The sequence below is a fragment of the Gadus macrocephalus genome, chromosome 20 (assembly GCF_031168955.1).
Source record: "Gadus macrocephalus chromosome 20, ASM3116895v1".
Taxonomy (NCBI): Eukaryota; Metazoa; Chordata; class Actinopteri; order Gadiformes; family Gadidae; genus Gadus; species Gadus macrocephalus.
In genome coordinates, this window is record NC_082401.1 from 9,110,270 (window position 1) to 9,129,318 (window position 19,049).

Consider the following 19,049-nt stretch of genomic DNA (forward strand, 5'->3'; position numbering starts at 1 on the left):
GTGTGTGTGTGTGTGTGATCTCACCGAGTCTGGTAAACACCCTGACCTCGAATACACAGAGCTGTTCAAATTCACCTCTGCTTGCATAAAGAGTGAGCGTGTGTGTTTTTGGGTGTGTACATGAGCCGGTTCCCCTTTCCGATGCTTATCATCCGACCGACTCCCTGATGAATTAGTTTAGATTCAAAACAGCACTAAGTCATGGCAAAAGGAAAACTATGAAACCAGTCTAATACGATTTTGAAAGAGAAGGCATTAGTTGAATGATTGGTTGAGAGTGTATGAAAGCAGGCGTAACCCATCCCCGTCTTCTCGTTCATTCTTACCTCCAACGTTCTTCCAATTCTTTCACCTTTTCTCTCCCTGTCTTTGTCCTTATACACCCCTTTCTCCCCCTCTGCCGCAGCCTGGTAACCCTTCTTTATTCATACATTTGACTCTGTAACCGTTATGAACCTGTTTGACCATATTTGTCATTTTTGCTCTGAATACTGATTGGCTGAGCTGTCTGTCCCCAGTGACCAATGGGAGTTACTCATACATGGACGAAGAAGAGGATGAAGAGCTGTCTCATCGGGAACATGACCTCACACACGGACACTACAGGTATGTGTGTGTGTTTGTGTGCGTGTGTGTGTGCGTTGTACATAAGAATATATTCACTGTGTGTGTGTGTGTGTGTGTGTGTGTGTGTGTGTTCTTTCCTCCAGGGAGCCGTCCCTCTCCCCCAGCCTGCGGGGTCTCTCCTACCCGACCCCCATGCCACTCGAGGTGGCCCAGACGCCCACCAGTCCCCAGCCCCAGCGGCAGTACCAGCACGTCAAGGCCTCCAAGAGCATGGACCTGGGTACGAGTGCCCCCGAGAGCCAGCAGCAACCCGGTGGGACACGGTTCAGTACCTCCGCTGCATGGCTCTCTGGAGCTCAGCGCACTGACCCTGCATGGAGGACTGGCTGGCTCTCTGTAATACAGTGCTGCACGCTCGTGGACACATGTGAACGTGTGCCTGCGCACATGCTAGCACACACACATGCGCTCAGGCATGCAGACATGCTAGCACACACACGTTCAGGCGTGCACACGCACACACATGTACATGTAGGATCTACACAAGTAGTTGGATGTAAACACAAACGCGCACATTTACACGAACGTACAAACTGCGTTTCTCTCTCTCTCTCACACACACACACACACACACACACACACACACACACACACACACACACACACACACACACACACACACACACACACACACACACACACACACACATACAAAACCACACAAACAAGCGCATGCACTAAAAAATGCACCTCAACTCCTCAACCTCAACTCTCACCACCTCAACGGTGGTGAGAAGGACGCCAAAATTACAATGCTTATTGTTTGTTTGTTCGTCTGAATTCATGCATTTGTGTGCCATGCTAGTGTGCTTTATTTTGTTGAAATTGTGTGATTAACAGTCTCATTACAGAATAACCATTATTTTGAATACGGAATATCACTTAACAATTGGAATAATTCAGCGAAACTGCCATGGCGCGCGAGCGCGTACACACACACACACACACACACACACACACACACACACACACACACACACACACACAATGAGGAAGCCAGCTGATGTAGGCACATAGCAACCACACAGCACCAGTTTGCCACATGCGCTATGCTGCTGAGGTAGTCAGGGTGGTTAGCCACACACACACACACACACACACACACACACACACACACACACACACACACACACACACACACACACACACACACACACACGCGCGCGCGCATACGCACACACACACACGCATACGCACACACACACACGCATACCACAGCCCATTGAGACACATGGCCTCTCCACTAAATAGTTTTCTATTGAGGAACACCAATAACCGACATTAGTGTGTGTGTGTGTGTGTGTGTGTGTGTGTGTGTGTGTGTGTGTGTGTGTGTGTGTGTGTGTGTGTGTGTGTGTGTGTGTGTGTGTGTGTGTGTGACAGAGTTAGTTGCTGTTTCGTGGGGTTAGGACCTCGCGTAACGAAAAGTTATTAGAACTAGGTAGGAAGGGTGGGGGGAATTAAGTGAGACGAATGGTCTGATAAATAGCGCGAGAGAGAGAGGGAGGGATGGAGGGAAGAGAGGGAGACATTAGATAAATACAATAAGTTAACGACAACTTTAGGGAGAGGAAAATGGATCGAAAGCAAAAAAGAAAGCTGTAGAAAAGCAGAGAAAAAAACATTTGTTGGAAACAGTTAGCAGAATCAAGAACGGGAGTTCTGCCAGTGTGTGTGTGTTTGCCTGCGGGCCGGATCTGTGTGTGTTTGTGTGTCAGCTTGTATTAACTTCAGTGTTTTTTCCTGTTGTCTTAGTGGCAGATGAGAGCAATGTGGGGTCCCTGGTGAGCAACCAAACAGGTGAGTCACACAAATACACACAGACACACACACACGCACACACACTGAACACACACAAAAACGCACACCGAACACACACATACCACACACACACACACACACACACACACACACACACACACACACACACACACACACACACACACACACACACACACACACACACTGAACACATACATACACACTGATCACACAAACAAACACACCCACACACAAACACACACTCAGTTAGACACACAAAATCCACATTCACATGGGGTAACAAATTGCTGTTAAATTATTCCATCCATCTTGATCAGCCGAACAAGGTTTCTTTCAGGACAGAAACAGAAACTGTCTAACTACCGTCTCCGGGGACCCGAACACACAACACAGGGTGGGAAAAAGACAAATGAAAGACAAGGAGAACAGATGGAAAGAGGGAAAGAAAGATGTGATGGATAGCGAGAAGGGGCTCTGTGATTAAACCGCTGTCGTCTGGAATATTCCATATTTCTCCAGCTCTCTCTCTCCCTCCAATATTTGTTAAGAGTTTCTTTACATCATATCTTCTCTTCATTAGACCTCCTGTCTATTTGTCTCTCTTTGGCTATTCATGGCTCGCGCACTGGCAAGATGCAGAATCAAACACACTCTCTCACACACACACACACACACACACACACACACACACACACACACACACACACACACACACACACACACACACACACACACACACACACACACACACACACACACACACACACACACACACTCTCCAGTAGTTCCTTTCCAAACCCCTTTCTGTCCACTTTTCCCCCCCTCCCTTCCCCTGTCCTCTCCTCCTCTCCTCTTTACCTCCATCTCTAAGCCAATCCTTCGTTCTAACAAAGTGCAAATGAAAGCTGAAGTGACCTATATGGAGAGGGAGAGAGATAGAGAACTATAGATGGAGACATCCACCAGCATTAAAAACAGCTGCCCTTATCAGCCAGTATTTATTTCTACTTTAAAGTTTCCTATCCAACTTTTTATATTTGCCCGCTTCACCTTGAAGTGTATCCTCCACTCAATTTGTATTGGACTCTCTCTCTCTCTCTCTCTCTCTCTCTCTCTCTCTCTCTCTCTCTCTCTCTCTCTCTCTCTCTCTCTCTCTCTCTCTCTCTCTCATGTCTTCCACATGCTCCCTCTACCTTTAAAATCGGTCTGCCTGCATCACACTCACATGCACGCATGCGCGCGCACGCACACACACACACACACACTGGTGTGTTTCATAAGAGGAGCTGAGACTGTACGATGACATAGGCAGAGGGATAGCCACATATAGGGATGGATGAAATGAAAGACCTATAGAGATAACCCCCTCATACCGTGCATTAGGAATGCTGCCATAACACAAGGATCCCTGAGAAGGGATCTGGGCTGTGTTCCAGCGCGGTTCCGTGCACACGTACGACTCCACGGGCTTGTAGAACCCTAGCGACCGCACAGCAACGCACGCCTAGCAACCCAGCGGCCTCAGTGCAATCTGGAAAACATTACGCTCGCGTCCAACCCACTCTCCTTCTTGTACTGCTCCAATATAATTTAAATATGTACGTATATGCACACATATATGGGTGCGTGGTGGATTGGGCTTCTAGACAGCTGCGTGGAGTGGGAGAGAGGAGGGGAGGGTAAAGGGATTGAGGGGAGAGAGGAGGTGAGGGAGAGAGAGGGGAATGTCGAGGGAGAAAGAGAGTCTGGGGGGAGAGAGGGGAGAAAGAGGGAGAGAGAGGGGATGGTTGAGGGAGAAAGGGATGAGGGGAATAGCAGGGGAAAGGAGAGGTAGAGAGTGTGAAGGGTGAAGGGTGAGAGGGGAGGGGTGGGAATCTGGTAAGAAAGAGTAGTTATGGGAAATCTGACTACGTTTAAAGTACTGGACTTTCCCTCCACACCGCAAGAGAATGCGTACTTAGAAGCACACACACACACACACACACACACACACACACACACACACACACACACACACACACACACACACACACACACACACACACACACACACACACACACACACACACACACACACACACACACACGCACGTGCGCACCTACTTCTCGGTTCAGTAATGGAAAGGCAGCATTAGTGTTTGGAAAATGTGAACGTTGTCAGGCTTGGTATTATTTTATAATGGTGCCATATCTGAGATGCCAGCAGACTAAATTACAGTTACGGTTAGTGGAGTGTGTGTGCATATGTTGAAATATCTGTGGCTTTCTGCATGTCTGCGGCAATGCAATGGCCTGTGTGTATAGTTGTGTGGCTTGTTGATCGCGCAAAAGCGCATGTGTGTGTGTGTGTCCGTGCTTGTGTGTCTGTTATAGAGGTATCAATGCTAAAAGACTGCACCAAAATCTACGTAGCAAAATAATTTTGGGCATCACTCCGACATTGAAAATAAATAAAATCCAAAGTCTATTTCATTTGAGATTGGAAACATTACAAGAACTATTGAGACGATACCAACCGGAGACAGACACAGACAGACAGAAATATGCAGAAACAGCATCAGCGCTTATGTCTCAAACGATGACTTTATTTAGCTGTGTGTTGAATCGACTCGTTCCTTCTGTCTCAGTGCCGGTGTGGGTCATGAATTATTTGACTGCTGTAGATATAGGGCCGTATGGGACATTATTCAGAATTACCATGCGCATACACAAATAAAACCAACCAACTAACCCAAGTGAAAAGCCTTTACTTACACAACTGAAACACTCACACAAACAACCGAAAGATGATGCGCTCACATACACAACTGAAAAGCTTGCATAAAAACGAGTGAAACCTTTTACATGGACTACTGAAATGCTTTCACACATACTAGTAAAATGCTCTCGTATACACAGCTGAAAAATGTCCTCTCACACAAACATATGAAACCATTCACATGCTATATTGAAAACCTTACACACACAGGTTGAAAGCTTTTACTTGCACAACTGAAACACCTTCACTCAAACAACTGTAAAGCTCTCATAACAACAACTAGTGGAACCTTTTACATAGACTAGTGAAATGTTTTCACACGTACTAGTAAAATGTGCTCATATACACAGCTGAAGAATTCTCTCTCGCATGCACATATGAAACTATTCACATACTATACTGAAAACCTCAGACATGTATGTGAAAGTGTTTCACTCATATGAGTGAGGATTTCAATTAAGGCATTTCAGTTAAAACGGAAGGCTTTTCAGTTGAAACAGAAGGTGGTTGAAAAAAGAAAGCGCACAATTCAGACAAAGAATAGGCACAGACATATGCTACAGACACGGGCGCGACGCTGATGCCTGCTCGACAACAGCCTACAGGTACAGCCTACCGTCGCTGTGTGATTCGTGCAGTTAAGACCACGGAAGAGGCTGTGAGTGGAGTCTTAATTAGCCTGCGCTTTATTAGATACCAAAGTAAATAATCCGTTGGAACACACGCAAACCCGGTAACCACGACAACGCCGGTAACCACAACAAACCCCCTGAAGCCGAATCCCCTCCTTTAATAGGCCCATGATCCCCACGAGCGCTCCCCCCGCTAAGGCCCACCCCCATCTCCCATCCCTGCCCAAACCCCATGACGCTACAATATTATCCTTAGGCGCACACAGCTCTGGCCGTGATATTATACATAATATTATATCGATATTTATATTATATTATATTATATTATACTATGTATATATTGATCTCCGGGAGTCTCAAATGGCCACAATCACTGTCTCATCCATGCTGCGGTTCACTCCGGCCTGCACTGCAGGGAATGGTTGGCCAGTTGATGTCCCATATAATGTTCCGTACGGTTCCTCATATGCTTCTGTTATATGCTTCTGTTAGACACAAACACAGACACACACATGCACACACACTCAAACACACTGAAGAGCAGTGGAATGTTGCAGGACGAACAGTATTGTCTTTTATCTTCCTGTGATGTGGGTGTGGTCCCTTTACAGCTCTCTCACGGTCAGTTTACCTTTGAAGACGCACGCACGCACACACACACACACACACACACACACACACACACACACACACCAGAAAGCCCCTGGCTGCCTCTCCAAAGGAAAAGAGAGGGATGAGGAAACACAGCTGCAACTGTTTTTAATTCATGTCAGCAGTTTTAGTTCTTCTGTCTTCTGTCTTCTGTGTGCGTTTCCACCAGTGTGTGTGTGGGTGTAGGCGCACGTGTGTGTGTGTGTGTGTGTGTGTGATGTTACTCTGCAAAAATAAACGGGTGAGCGATGATTGTCTAGCTGCAAGAAATATGAAATATAAGCACTACTTGTTGATGCATGTGTATGTGTGTGTGTACAGGATTGTGGGTGTGAGCCCCAGAGAGAGAGAGAGAGTGTGTGTGTGTGTGTGTTTGTGTGTGAGAGAGATAAAGAGGAACGGGCAGGTCGGCGGAGGCTTGAGAGAGATGAATAAAAGATGGAGAGCCGGGCAGAGTGATGGATGGAGGGGAGGCCAGAGAGATGCAGGATGACTGCGGTGCGGCGGTTTGTCAAGTGGCTCGCAGCATCAATGTCCGCTCACACACACTGCAGCCACGCCTCTCCCAACGCTGCGGAATGGAGACACTAAATATGAATTTATTATGGGACGTTTGGTTTCCATTCGATGGTCACTCTTTTCCTCGCGACTCTTCCTCTGCCATCGTTCTCTCCACTCTCTCTCTTTAATCTCCCCTGCCCTGGCACCCTGTCTCTCTGTGACTGTCTCTCTGAGTCTCTCCCTTTCCCTGGCTCTCTCTCTCTCTCTGTCTGTTTCTTTGTGTCCCTCTCCGTGTTTGTATGTCTGCCTGTCTATCTTTCTGTCCCGCTCAAGTTGTCTCTCGCTGTTATGTTCTTTGGCTTTCTCGCCTGGTTTCTCTCTCTCTGTCTGTGTTTGTCGGTGTCTCTCGCCCTCTTTCCTGTTGCCAACATCACTCAGGCTTAAGGGCTGACAGACAGAGGGGCTTAGAATGAACAACAGGTGTGTTGGTGTGTGTGCGTGTGTACTTGTGGGTCTTGGGAGCTGGGTGCGGTTGATGTGTGTGTGTGTGTGTGTGTGTGTGTGTGTGTGTGTGTGTGTGTGTGTGTGTGTGTGTGTGTGTGTGTGTGTGTGTGTGTGTGTGTGTGTGTGTGTGACTTTGACAACAGTCAAACAGTGATAAGACAAAGCCAAGACTAAATCTTTAGGGAGACCCATGCTCCTCTGTCTCTGCATCCCCCTGCTTGCCTTGTTTCTTTCTGTCTTTCTTTCCCTTTCCCAATGTATTTGCAACCTCAATTGCTTTTGTGTTCCTATGTGTGTGTGTGGGTTTGTGTATGTTTGGGGATCCAAAGTGTTGTCCTGCAGCTCCGTAACAGTGCCATCATAGAGCGTTTTATGCTGTGTGTGTCTGCGTTCACATATGTGTGCCATTTGTACACACGCCCATCCACCTTTGACCTCTCACATACATGTGGGGTGTGTTTTTTATTGTGCATGTAGGTAGGTGATTGGTATTGTGTGTGTGTGTGTGTGTGTGTGTGTGTGTGTGTGTGTGTGTGTGTGTGTGTGTGTGTGTGTGTGTGTGTGTGTGTGTGTGTGTGTGTGTGTACACATGTGTATATGTGATGTGTATAGTGTGCACTTGTTTCAAGTGCATAATTCATAGGAGGATGTTTGCTCAATCTCTTATATGACCCCCTTCAACCCCCCCCCCCCCCCCCCCCCCCCCACCCCCCCCTGTGTTCATCGTGACCCCTGACCCCTACCCCTGAGCACCTGGAGGTAAGCAGCAGCAATCAGGAGATGGTTTTTATACACAGGGTGCTGTCATGTCTGATTACGGTCCCCATTCATCTCAATCAGTCAGGGCACACTGGCCTCAAAGGCCCACCGCGGGTCTGAGAGAGACCTAGAGGTGGAGGGGGAGGGAGGGAGAGAGAGAGAGAGAGAGAGAGAGAGAGAGAGAGAGAGAGAGAGAGAGAGAGAGAGAGAGAGAGAGAGAGAGAGAGAGAGAGAGAGAGAGAGAGAGAGAGAGAGAGAGAGAGAGAGAGAGAGAGAGAGAGAGAGAGAGAGAGAGGTAAACTTGAAGCAAAGTCAAGAAGGGGTTAGACAGAAGGGTTTACAATGATGGGTCATTTGTTTTCTTTCCAACTGTATGATACATGGGTATGTAATGTGTGTGTGATACTCAGTGTAATGACCTTTCCCATCTCTAGCTCCCACAGCGGCCATACATTAGTGTCTGGACAAATCGATGAGTGATGATCGATGTGTATTATAAAACCCTGCCCTCTGCACGCCTGTCACTGTCTCTATGAGTATGGAATAGGATAGGGCTATGATTGGATGTGATTATGCAATATGCATTAGGGAGCCGAGGTTCAATCAAAAAGAAATATCAATTAAGATCTAAATTCATGAAAGTTTAATAAGCACTTATAACGATGCCTCTTAGACTGTAAGGAAAGAAAGCGATTACTAGACATAATACACTGGCCAAAAGCACGCTATTTGGCATGCTACCCATTCATGCTAACAAATGCACATATAACTCATACACACTCAATATATATTTCCATTACATTCAATACTTTTCAACAATACGCAGGGGATACGCTCAAGTCAGCCAGGAAATTTCTATGAAAACTTAAAAATGAAAATAATTAATAATCAGGCTATTAGAAGGCTGGTTTTATTTGCGCTCTGACCGTGGCCGGATATTTATGTGCATCACCAAGAACAGTTCCCGAAAAGTACTCTCTTTTTATTCATATATATATATATAATCTATCTTTTTAATTATGTAATTATCAGCGACATTGAAAGCTTTTTAAGGCCACTGGTTCTAGGCTGTGGAAGCTGTGTGAAAGATTGCAGCCCGAGGGGACTGGTTTAGCCCAGAACCCAAGGGACAGACCACTGCCTGAATGGTGCTAGCGGTTGTTCTTCTGTTTCTCGAACTCGTCCTCTCTTGATCTCTTTATTTGTCTCTCTCTCTATTTTACTCTGTTCCTTGTCATTGCATTTTCTTTACTGCACTCTATTCCACCGCTCCCAGTCTCTTAAGCTCTATCTCTTTTCTCCTTCCCTCGTATGCTCCCTCCACACCTTCTCTTTTTTTGTTAATCTCGCTTTTGCGCTCCACCCCTCTCTCTCTCTATTTCCCTCGTTGTTTCTCACTCTTTCTCGCTCTCTGTCAGTGTCTGTCTCTGTCTCTGTCTCTCTCTCTTTGTTTCTCCCCTCTATATCTCTCTCTAACACCCTCTCAATTCCTCTCTCTCTCTAAAAGCAGCTTAATTCCATCATGTTATGGTGGGACAGCAGTAATTACATTTATGACACAGATCCTGCTACTCGCAGCAAAATACTGCGTGCATTTGCTTCTTTGGATGGGTGTTTTTTGCGTATGTGTGCGTTAGTGCGTGCATATGCGCGTACTTATCCGTGCGCTTATCCATGCGTGCAGGCCCGCTTGTGTGTGTGTCTGTGTGTGCATGCATAAAACCCTGTGTGCGCGCGTGTTTGCACGCGCTGGTCTCTGATAGCCGTCCCCATCAACATTATTTAGCGTTTGTTTCATCTCACTCCAGCAGACAGGGTGCATTAGCGTGGAGCATCCGACCCCGTGTTCGCGGGGCCCCTGCTACATACATGTCTTCCACCAAATGGGAAAGTGCCAGAGAGATTTCAGTTTGTCTTCTTCCCTTTAAAAACCATGACTATGGCGAATGAACCCCCCGTGCATGTGCCCCCCCCCCCCCTCTTACTTATTAGGTCGAAACGGAGGAAACATCAAACGCCTTCTTTCACAAAGAATGTGTTAATCTGCTGCCGGCGATGCGTGGCGCGCTATTGGCTGGCGGGGCGACGCCAGACGTTAAGAGGGAGCATATAAAAACCGGGGGGGGATTACGTGTTTGGACGGAGCGATTACAGTGGTAGAATACTGGGTGTCTCCGACGTGCCCCGGCGCTGTTGATGTTGTGGGCCGCTGTAAACATGCGCGTCGGCCAGCGGCGCTTCAGCGTCAATCTCCAGAAGCGCCAAAGAACATTTCATCAAGCGTCCCGACAACATAAGCTCCGAGTTCCCCCAGTCCTCCCTTTGCCCACGGCTCGCTCCGGCGGGGTTCAGATACTGCTCAAGCCCTGGTGTCTTCTGGGTAAATTCAGACCCACCGCCGCCTGACCTTACATTGACCAGAGGTGTTGTGGGGGATTTTCTCTCTTCCGTTTCGTGCAATTTGTTATTCCGTACTGATGCGGTGCCAAAACGTTTCACTCGTTTCGTGGTGCGTTCATCACGTGGTGTATCTTCCTGAAGCTTGGGAGTCTGATGTTTATGTCAGCAGATCGTTTTACTTGACCCTGTGGGCCGTCTCTGTGAGCTGTTTCCCCTGCCTGGAAGCTGCACCCAGCAGCCAAACGTCATTCATTTTATCCGCCCCTCCACCGCTGGCATGGCTCAAGAGTCCCTTGGTAGGGCCATGTCTCGCCGTCTGCCCATCCCAACTGCTCTGTCACCTTTAATTCAACTTACATTTTCGAGTTTTTCTCCCTTAGTTCCTTTTTTAAGGAGAATTAACATCTTTCGATCAGTGAGGTTGTTTGGTTGTGTAAGGTTCTGCTTGTGGGTGGATCTCCCTGCGTGGGGGTTTGAACCTGCTGTGGGTGGGTTTCTCTGACTTCTAGCCCCGAGTGGGAGGCTGAATCTCATTGTCAGAGCTGGTGTTTTGTTTATTTACGGACATTGGATATCATTAAAATCACTGGGTGAGCGATTTGAAAATATAGCAGTTTCTTTGTTCACAGCGTTTACAGGTTATGGTCGATAGATGTTGTGTTCTACTGTCAACACGTGTGTGTGTGTGTGTGTGTGTGTGTGTGTGTGTGTGTGTGTGTGTGTGTGTGTGTGTGTGTGTGTGTGTGTGTGTGTGTGTGTGTGTGTGTGTGTGTGTGTGTGTGTGTGTGTGGGTGGACGGTAATGACTGCAAGATAACAGTCCCTCGGAAGACCGGTTTGGCATACGCTGCGAGCAGATTCCCAAATTGTTATTGTGGTCGAGCTGCTGTTTTTCTTCTAATAGAAGAAGGTTCATCTGAGGTAATTTCGACGTAAACTTAGGTTTTGGGAAGTCATGTGTAAGGTTCTCCAACCGTCCACCGGCAGTTTGGTTTATGTCACTCAAACCTCAACTGGAAGAATGAAAAATGTCCAAGTTACCCCAACTAGTTGCTGTGGGTTAAACTGTGGGTTAACTGTGTAGGTTAAACACAGCAGTGTGCTCTCTACCTGCTGATCGGTCACACTACCCATAACGGTATAGTCTCCGAGCCCACGGATTCCCCTTCTCTGTGCATGGTGTGACATTGCGTCTCATCATAGGAACTGTGAGTGGATTAACCAGTGAGATTATCACACATTTGCTCCTGAGCTGATTATGTCTGGATTATTATCTTCATGCAGATCTTGGGCTAGCGGATCAGACTCAGATGAACTCCTTCCTGATCCTCTCACTGCGTACAGGACGTCTTTGTTCCTACAGATTCTGAGGTTAATAAACAACCGCACCAGCCAAGATAAATCACGCTGTACTTCTTTAATCCCAGATGGGGAAATTCAGCAGAAACAACAGGACAGTCATAGAAATTATGCGAGTAAGAATATACAATCTGAAGATAAGACTATAGTGAAAACATACCGAAAATATATCCATGCACACAATAGGAGAAAAAATAATATGTAAACATTATAAAAAAAGCCTAACTGAGAAGGTGAAGGTTTAAAGTTTGGAGTGGCAGGGGGAGGGGGGTGGGGACGTCTTCATCTTCTGAGCTGGGGGGCCGACTTGTCACAGGCTGTCTCCATCTCTTCAGCATCAGTGACCCGTTCACATTATGCATGTACATAAATTCTGTGTCCACTGCTATCCGTGTGTGTGTGTGTGTGTGTGTGTGTACGTGTTTGTGTGTGTGTGTGTGTATTAGCGTCAGTGTGTTTGTTTAATGGCTCTTTAAATGGATGTGGAAGTCACATCAGTCCTCAGATTTCATTTGCTGCTCGGAGACGGAGCCAAAGTCTCTCTTACACACACAGACACACACACACACACACACACACACACACACACACACACACACACACACACACACACACACACACACACACACACACACACACACACACACACACACACACACACACACACACACACACACACACACACACACACACACACACGCGCGCGCCCAGAGCGCTGGTGTGTATAGGGAATCATTAGGTAAAGTGATGCAGGCGCAGCTATCATGAATCACAGACGCATCGCATCGACAACCCGCCGCCAACGCAGAATCCCAAATATGTGTGTGCGTATAGGTGTGCGTGACTTAGTGTGTCTTTGTGAGTGATTCTGAATGCATCCCCATGCTCCGTTTTAGCGTGCTTTCTTTTTCTTCCTGCTCTTTTCCTACTGATGTTCTTAAGATACTTTACTTTGAGAATATTTCTTTCACGTTTCGTATTTTTCTTTCTTCCCTCATTAAATTCCTTTATTTTTTCTTTGCCTCTTTTTTTTTATTTCCTTCTGTCTTTCTTTCTTCCTTCCCGTCTCTCTCTCTCCATCCCCCTGCGCGGTCCCCAGCCCGTCTCCCAGTGTGTGAGTAATGTTCCGGGTGAGATTCCCTCTGCGTGTGTTTTTTGTTCCTAAACAGCACAGCCGTGACACTGACAGATGGGGGGAAGGTAGCAGGTATTAAAACAGCCTCCTCTGCGGCCGTTTAGCTCCCACCCAGGACCTCACCCCCCCTCCCCCCCTCCCCCATCCCACCACACAGGGTCCCAGGATGTCTTCATCCTTCTGCACCAGCCCTCCTCCAATCTGTCCCCTACTGACGGGACTGCCTCCATCCAGCCCTCCCTCCATCATCCCCTCTAGCATCCTCTACTGACAGCCCTCTCTCCATCATCCCCTCTAGCATCCTCTACTGACAGCCCTCCCTCCATCATCCCCTCTAGCATCCTCTACTGACAGCCCTCCCTCCACATCCTCCTCCTCCTCGGGTCTCAACTCCCCCCCCCCCCCCCTCGCTCCGTTTCCTCTCCAATATCCTCCCTCCTCCTCTGATTCTCTGACTCTCCTCCTCCTCCTGTCTGTCCTTCTCCTCTTCGTCCTTTTGTTCCTGCCCCACTTCCTCCTTCTCCTCCTGATCCTCCTCCTCCTCCTCTCTCTCCTTTTCCTCCACATGTCTCTCCCCTCTTGCCCCTCCTCCTCCTTGTCTCTCTTTCCCTTCCTTGCTCCCGTCGCCCCTTCCTTGCCCCCTTTCTCCCCCCTCCTCCCGGCTGCTTGTCCCCCAACTTCCTCCAGCCTCTCCCCTTCCTCCATATACTTGGTGATGGATCGACCCAGAGGTCTCTCATCCATCATGACCTCAGTAGCAGCAGTTTGGTTCGGACTGATCTCTCTCTCATCTCCCTCCACCACTACCACAAAGAACCACCATCACCGCCTGCTTGGAACATGTCCAAACCCAGACCCCTTGGACTGTAGCATGGGACAGCTTGGGGCTCTGGGCCTGATCCGTGCTGATCCCGACTGATCAGAGCTGATCAAAGCTGGCTAAAGCCAACCAACTGGCCACCCGATCTGGACGTCGATACACTTATTGATCGCTGTTCTTTAGTTTCCTGTGGAAAGTTTTTCGTGCTTTGCAAAAAGTGCATGGTCAAGGCTTTGGGATGCGAGTGAAAGGAGGTTTTATGATCACTGACACATATGCACATGATTGATTAATTGATCATGTAAGTGCATCATATTAGAGCAAAACACAGAGGTAATTTAGACATGAAAGGACAAGATGATCAATTAATCAATCCCTCTTCCCTCTCCCCCCATATGTTCTCTCTCTCTCTCTTTCTCTCTATACCTCTCTCTACCTCTCTCTCTATACCTCTATACCTCTCTCTCTATACCTCTTCCTCTATACCGCTATACCTCTCTCTATACCTCTCTATACCTCTTTCTCTATACCTCTATACCTCTCTCTATACCTCTCTATACCTCTTTCTCTATACCTCTATACCTCTCTCTCTATACCTCTCTATACCTCTCTCTCTATACCTCTCTATACCTCTTTCTCTATACCTCTATACCTCTCTCTCTATACCTCTCTATACCTCTCTATGCCTCTCTCTCTATACCTCTCTCTACCTCTCTCTCTATACCTCTATACCTCTCTCTCTATACCTCTTCCTCTATACCGCTATACCTCTCTCTATACCTCTCTATACCTCTTTCTCTATGCCTCTATACCTCTCTATACCTCTATACCTCTCTCTCTATACCTCTCTATACCTCTCTATGCCTCTCTCTCTATACCTCTCTATACCTCTTTCTCTATACCTCTATACCTCTCTCTATACCTCTCTATACCTCTCTCTATACCTCTCTATACCTCTCTATGCCTCTCTCTCTATACCTCTCTATACCTCTTTCTCTATACCTCTATACCTCTCTCTCTATACCTCTCTATACCTCTCTCTCTATACCTCTCCATACCTCTTTCGCCCAGCCCCCTCCCCTCAGGTAGAGCTGGGTCCCACCCTGGGTCTGAAGAAGTCCAGCTCCCTGGAGAGTCTCCAGACCGCCATGTCGGAGGTCAACAAGAAGACCGAGCTCCTCCCCTTCCATCGCCCACGCCCTAATATGGTCAGGGGGCGGGGCTGCAACGAGAGCTTCCGGGCGGCTATCGACAAGTCGTACGACGGGCCGGCGGAGGAGGAGGAGGGTAAGAAGAGATGAAGAAGAGAGATGTTTTTCTGGTTCTAATCTTTGTTTATACAGGGCGACAGGGCTGTAACCAGGTTGCGACCCACTGGGTTACGACCAACCTAGTAGCGACCATGGGTTCTATTCCTACCAGGGGTCATTCCCTCTCTTCTACAATCCCCTTTCCTGCATCTCTTCACAGCCTGGTCTATAAAGGCACAAAAGGTCATGAAGTATTTTTATATGATTATTTTTTTAGGGCTCGAAACTGCATTCAGAACACAGAGAGAACAGTTTGACAATAGGACCATCAGACAATATTGTTACGGATGGGGTGTTTGACTCCAAGCTCAAAGGTTCTGGGGTCAAACCGCAAGGTCCACAGCCTTACCCTGTAGGCATTCTCAAGCAAGACTTCCCAACCCCTACCTTTTCTTTGATGACCTGTATCTGCAGTCAACGTCAGTCACTTTGTGTTAAAAATTTCTGCTTAATTACTCAGACAGAGCAGCAGTTCCTGTCTGTGGTCAATGCGGCGCTAATAGCGTCCGGGTAACTCAACCTGTTTAGCCCCAGCTGCCGTCCCTCAGGGTTCATTTGAAGGCATTACGCCCTAGCTTAGTGTAGCTTAGCCTGGCTGCTAGGTGTTTGTTTCCTGGCCTCCCCTGGTTAAGATGTGTTGACAGATGACAGCTGAGCTGACTGCTCAGGGCAGTCGTTGTAATTACCCTAATTCTAATGACAAAACCAGAGCTGTACGGATCCTTAAGAATCCAACACTTGATGAGTGTTATTTTTTATTAATAGTGTATTATTTAAATGTGAGAGTAGGAAGTAAAGAGAAAGCAGTGGTTTTAATACCCCCGCTATGTTAATAGCAGCAGTCTGGTGTCTGTCACCACTGGAGTAATGAGGCTGCTGTCTCAGATCACACAGGATACACCTAATAACACAACACACACACACGTACACAGTCACACACGCACACAGTCACACACACACACAGACACACACACACACACACACACACACACACACACACACACACACACACACACACACACACACACACACACACACACACACACACACACACACACACACACACACACACACACACACACACACACACACACAGAGAGACAGACAGTCACAAACACACACACAGTCACCAACACACATGGACACACACACAAACAGACAGAAAGCCACATGGACACACACACAATCATGTGCACACACACACACGCAATCACACACACACAGAGGCAAAAACACAAACGCAGAAACAGACACGCACGCACACCGAAACAGAGTTATCATGTCTGTTAACATCTGTCTAACTATTTAACGCTTTGAAAGCTGTTGTAATCTGGTAGAGGACAGGTTCACCAAAGGAAGCACGAGCACATTCACACACTGACACACACACACGACCACATGTGCAGATACATTCTCACTACATTTTAAGCGTGCGGGGGAAATGGAATCATTTATTTTCTAACTAATGCAAAGTCATTATAATACCAAATTGAACAATCAAAACAATTAAATGTGATGAATTTCCAATATTCAGGCTTATTTCATATTAACAGTCCTTTTCTACTGAGGTAGCTCATGAATATTCCTGTTTATTAACAAGATGCTGTTGTTATGTTAAACTGCTGTATATGAAGTATACGTCAAATTCAATCCTTTTGTTGTTCTGCATTATATTAGAATAACTAAAGGGGGACGAAACACACACTCAAACTTGCACACACATACATGTTCAAACGGACACACAGTGTCAAGCACATACACACACACACACACACGCAAACAGACACCCAGTATCTCGACAGCTGTTGCATTGTGGTGGCCGCGGTTCTGCCTGGTAATTTTCTTTGAATGCTGGAGCTGTCAGAAGGATCGTCCAGACCTCTGATGTCTCCTGTCATCTGGTTCCCATTAAACAACAACACTTGTTATCTTTCTCAATACTTCACAATCACCTCATATTCTTCGATCTGCTGCTTGTTTCTCAATGCATGTTTTTTATAACATATTTACTGTTGTACTGCCCTTTAGAAAATCTCTTTGTTTGACTTTCTTCCCTTCTGCCTGCGTTTCTATAATTATTTTTCGTCGCTCCTTCCCTCATTCCGCCCTTCCCTCCCTTCCTGTACTATCCCTCTGTTCCCTCGTTCTCTACCCCCATCCTAAATGGCGGTAGATAAAACACTCTAAACTTTTAGCCAAAGACTCATGTATCTAAAAGGTAACCTAGCAACGAGATGCAGCCTGCCGGTGCAGTCCAAAGCAAGCCATTAGTCCTCCCAGCTACTTAGGAGGAGAAGTCTGTTGACTAATAGGCCTTATACAAGCCACTCTTCTGTGCTGTTCTCTGGATATAGCTCTGGTTCTGTTTGCAGGTTATTCACACCTAAATTACTTACTCCGTTACCCAACCATGTAGGACGTCAGTTCTATAGTGTGTGTGTGTGGGTGTGTGTGTATGCAGGCGCCTGTTTGCGTGTATTTCCGTGCGTGTTTGTCAGTGTGTGGGTCATGTTGGGAGCAGGAAAGTGTTAAGAGTGTTCAACTCGGTTTGATACCCAAAGTTGGGAATCAAACCGAGTCCCCTTTAGGCTGGGCTAGGAGCCGGTTTACCTGTTGGTCTCAAAAAGGCAAGAGGCCCGTAAACCCTACTGAGCACTGGCTACTAAATTATACAAAAGGTACTCTGTAAGTCGATTTGGATAGAAGTACACTTAATAGTAAAGCATTGTGTGTGTGTGTTTGTGTGTGTGTGTGTGTGTGTGTGTGTGTGTGTGTGTGTGTGTGTGTGTGTGTGTGTGTGTGTGTGTGTGTGTGTGTGTGTGTGTGTGTGTGTGTGTGTGTGTGTGTGTGTGTGTGTGTGTGTGTGTGTGTGTGACCCTAGAAGAGGGGTCTGACCAGAGCTCCGGGCGGGACACCCCAGGCAGCAGCTCGTCCCACCAGGGAGCGGGGGAACAGACAGGGGAACGGACGGAGGAACAGACGGAGGAGACCGCTCCGTCCAAGAAGGAGAAGAACAAGAAGAACAAAGGGAAGAAGAAGGAGAAGAGCCAGGCCAAAGGAAAGGAGAAGGAGAAGAAGAAAGGAGAGGAGACGGAGGAGACGGAGAAGAAGAGCAAGAAGAAAGGATTTGGCCTTCTGAGGTAATGACCTATCTGTCTGTCTGTCTGTCTGTCTGTCTGTCTGTGTACATGTCAGTCTGTCTGCGTACATGTCTGTGTACATGTCTGTCTCTCTGTGTACATGTCTGTCTGTCTGTCTGTCTGTCTGTCTGTCTGTGTACATGTCAGTCTGTCTTTGTACATGTCTGTGTGTTTGTGTACATGTCTGTCTCTCTGTGTACATGTCTGTCTGTCTGTCTGTCTTTCTGTGAAAATGTCTGTCTGAGTACATGTCTGTCTGTCTGTCTGTCTGTCTGTCTGTCTGTCTGTCTGTCTGTCTGTCTGTCTGTCTGTCTGTCTGTCTGTCTGTCTGTCTGTCTGTCTGTCTGTCTGTCTGTCTGTCTGTCTGTCAGTCTGTCTGTTGGTTTGTCCCTCTGTCTGTCTATTTGTCCTGCTCTGTTTCCATCCATCTGTCAATCAGTCTGCCCCTCTATCTGTCAATCCATCATAAACCTTAAACATGAAATGCATTTATGCATTGCGTTTATTTATGTTCCCCACTCTCACATTCATTAATATCTAACTCTCGCTACATTATTCATCAATTGATGAATTATGCACAAACCACACACACACACACACACACACACACACACACACACACACACACACACACACACACACACACACACACACACACACACACACACACAC

General features: G+C 47.1%; 1 protein-coding gene across 4 annotated transcripts in view; it reads left to right on the plus strand.

Annotated features, from left to right (window-relative positions):
• LOC132448851 (partitioning defective 3 homolog B-like) overlaps window positions 1-19,049 on the plus strand; it is a 135,212-nt gene that overhangs the window by 91,607 nt on the left and 24,556 nt on the right. For 3 of the 4 annotated variants that reach the window (XM_060040398.1, XM_060040397.1, XM_060040400.1), the window contains 5 exons: window positions 519-606; window positions 711-880; window positions 2,383-2,427; window positions 14,999-15,214; window positions 18,119-18,377. In XM_060040398.1, coding sequence (XP_059896381.1) covers window positions 519-606; window positions 711-880; window positions 2,383-2,427; window positions 14,999-15,214; window positions 18,119-18,377 — 778 coding nt within the window. The remainder of the gene's footprint in view (window positions 1-518; window positions 607-710; window positions 881-2,382; window positions 2,428-14,998; window positions 15,215-18,118; window positions 18,378-19,049) is intronic. The other variant, XM_060040399.1, reaches the window with a different exon arrangement.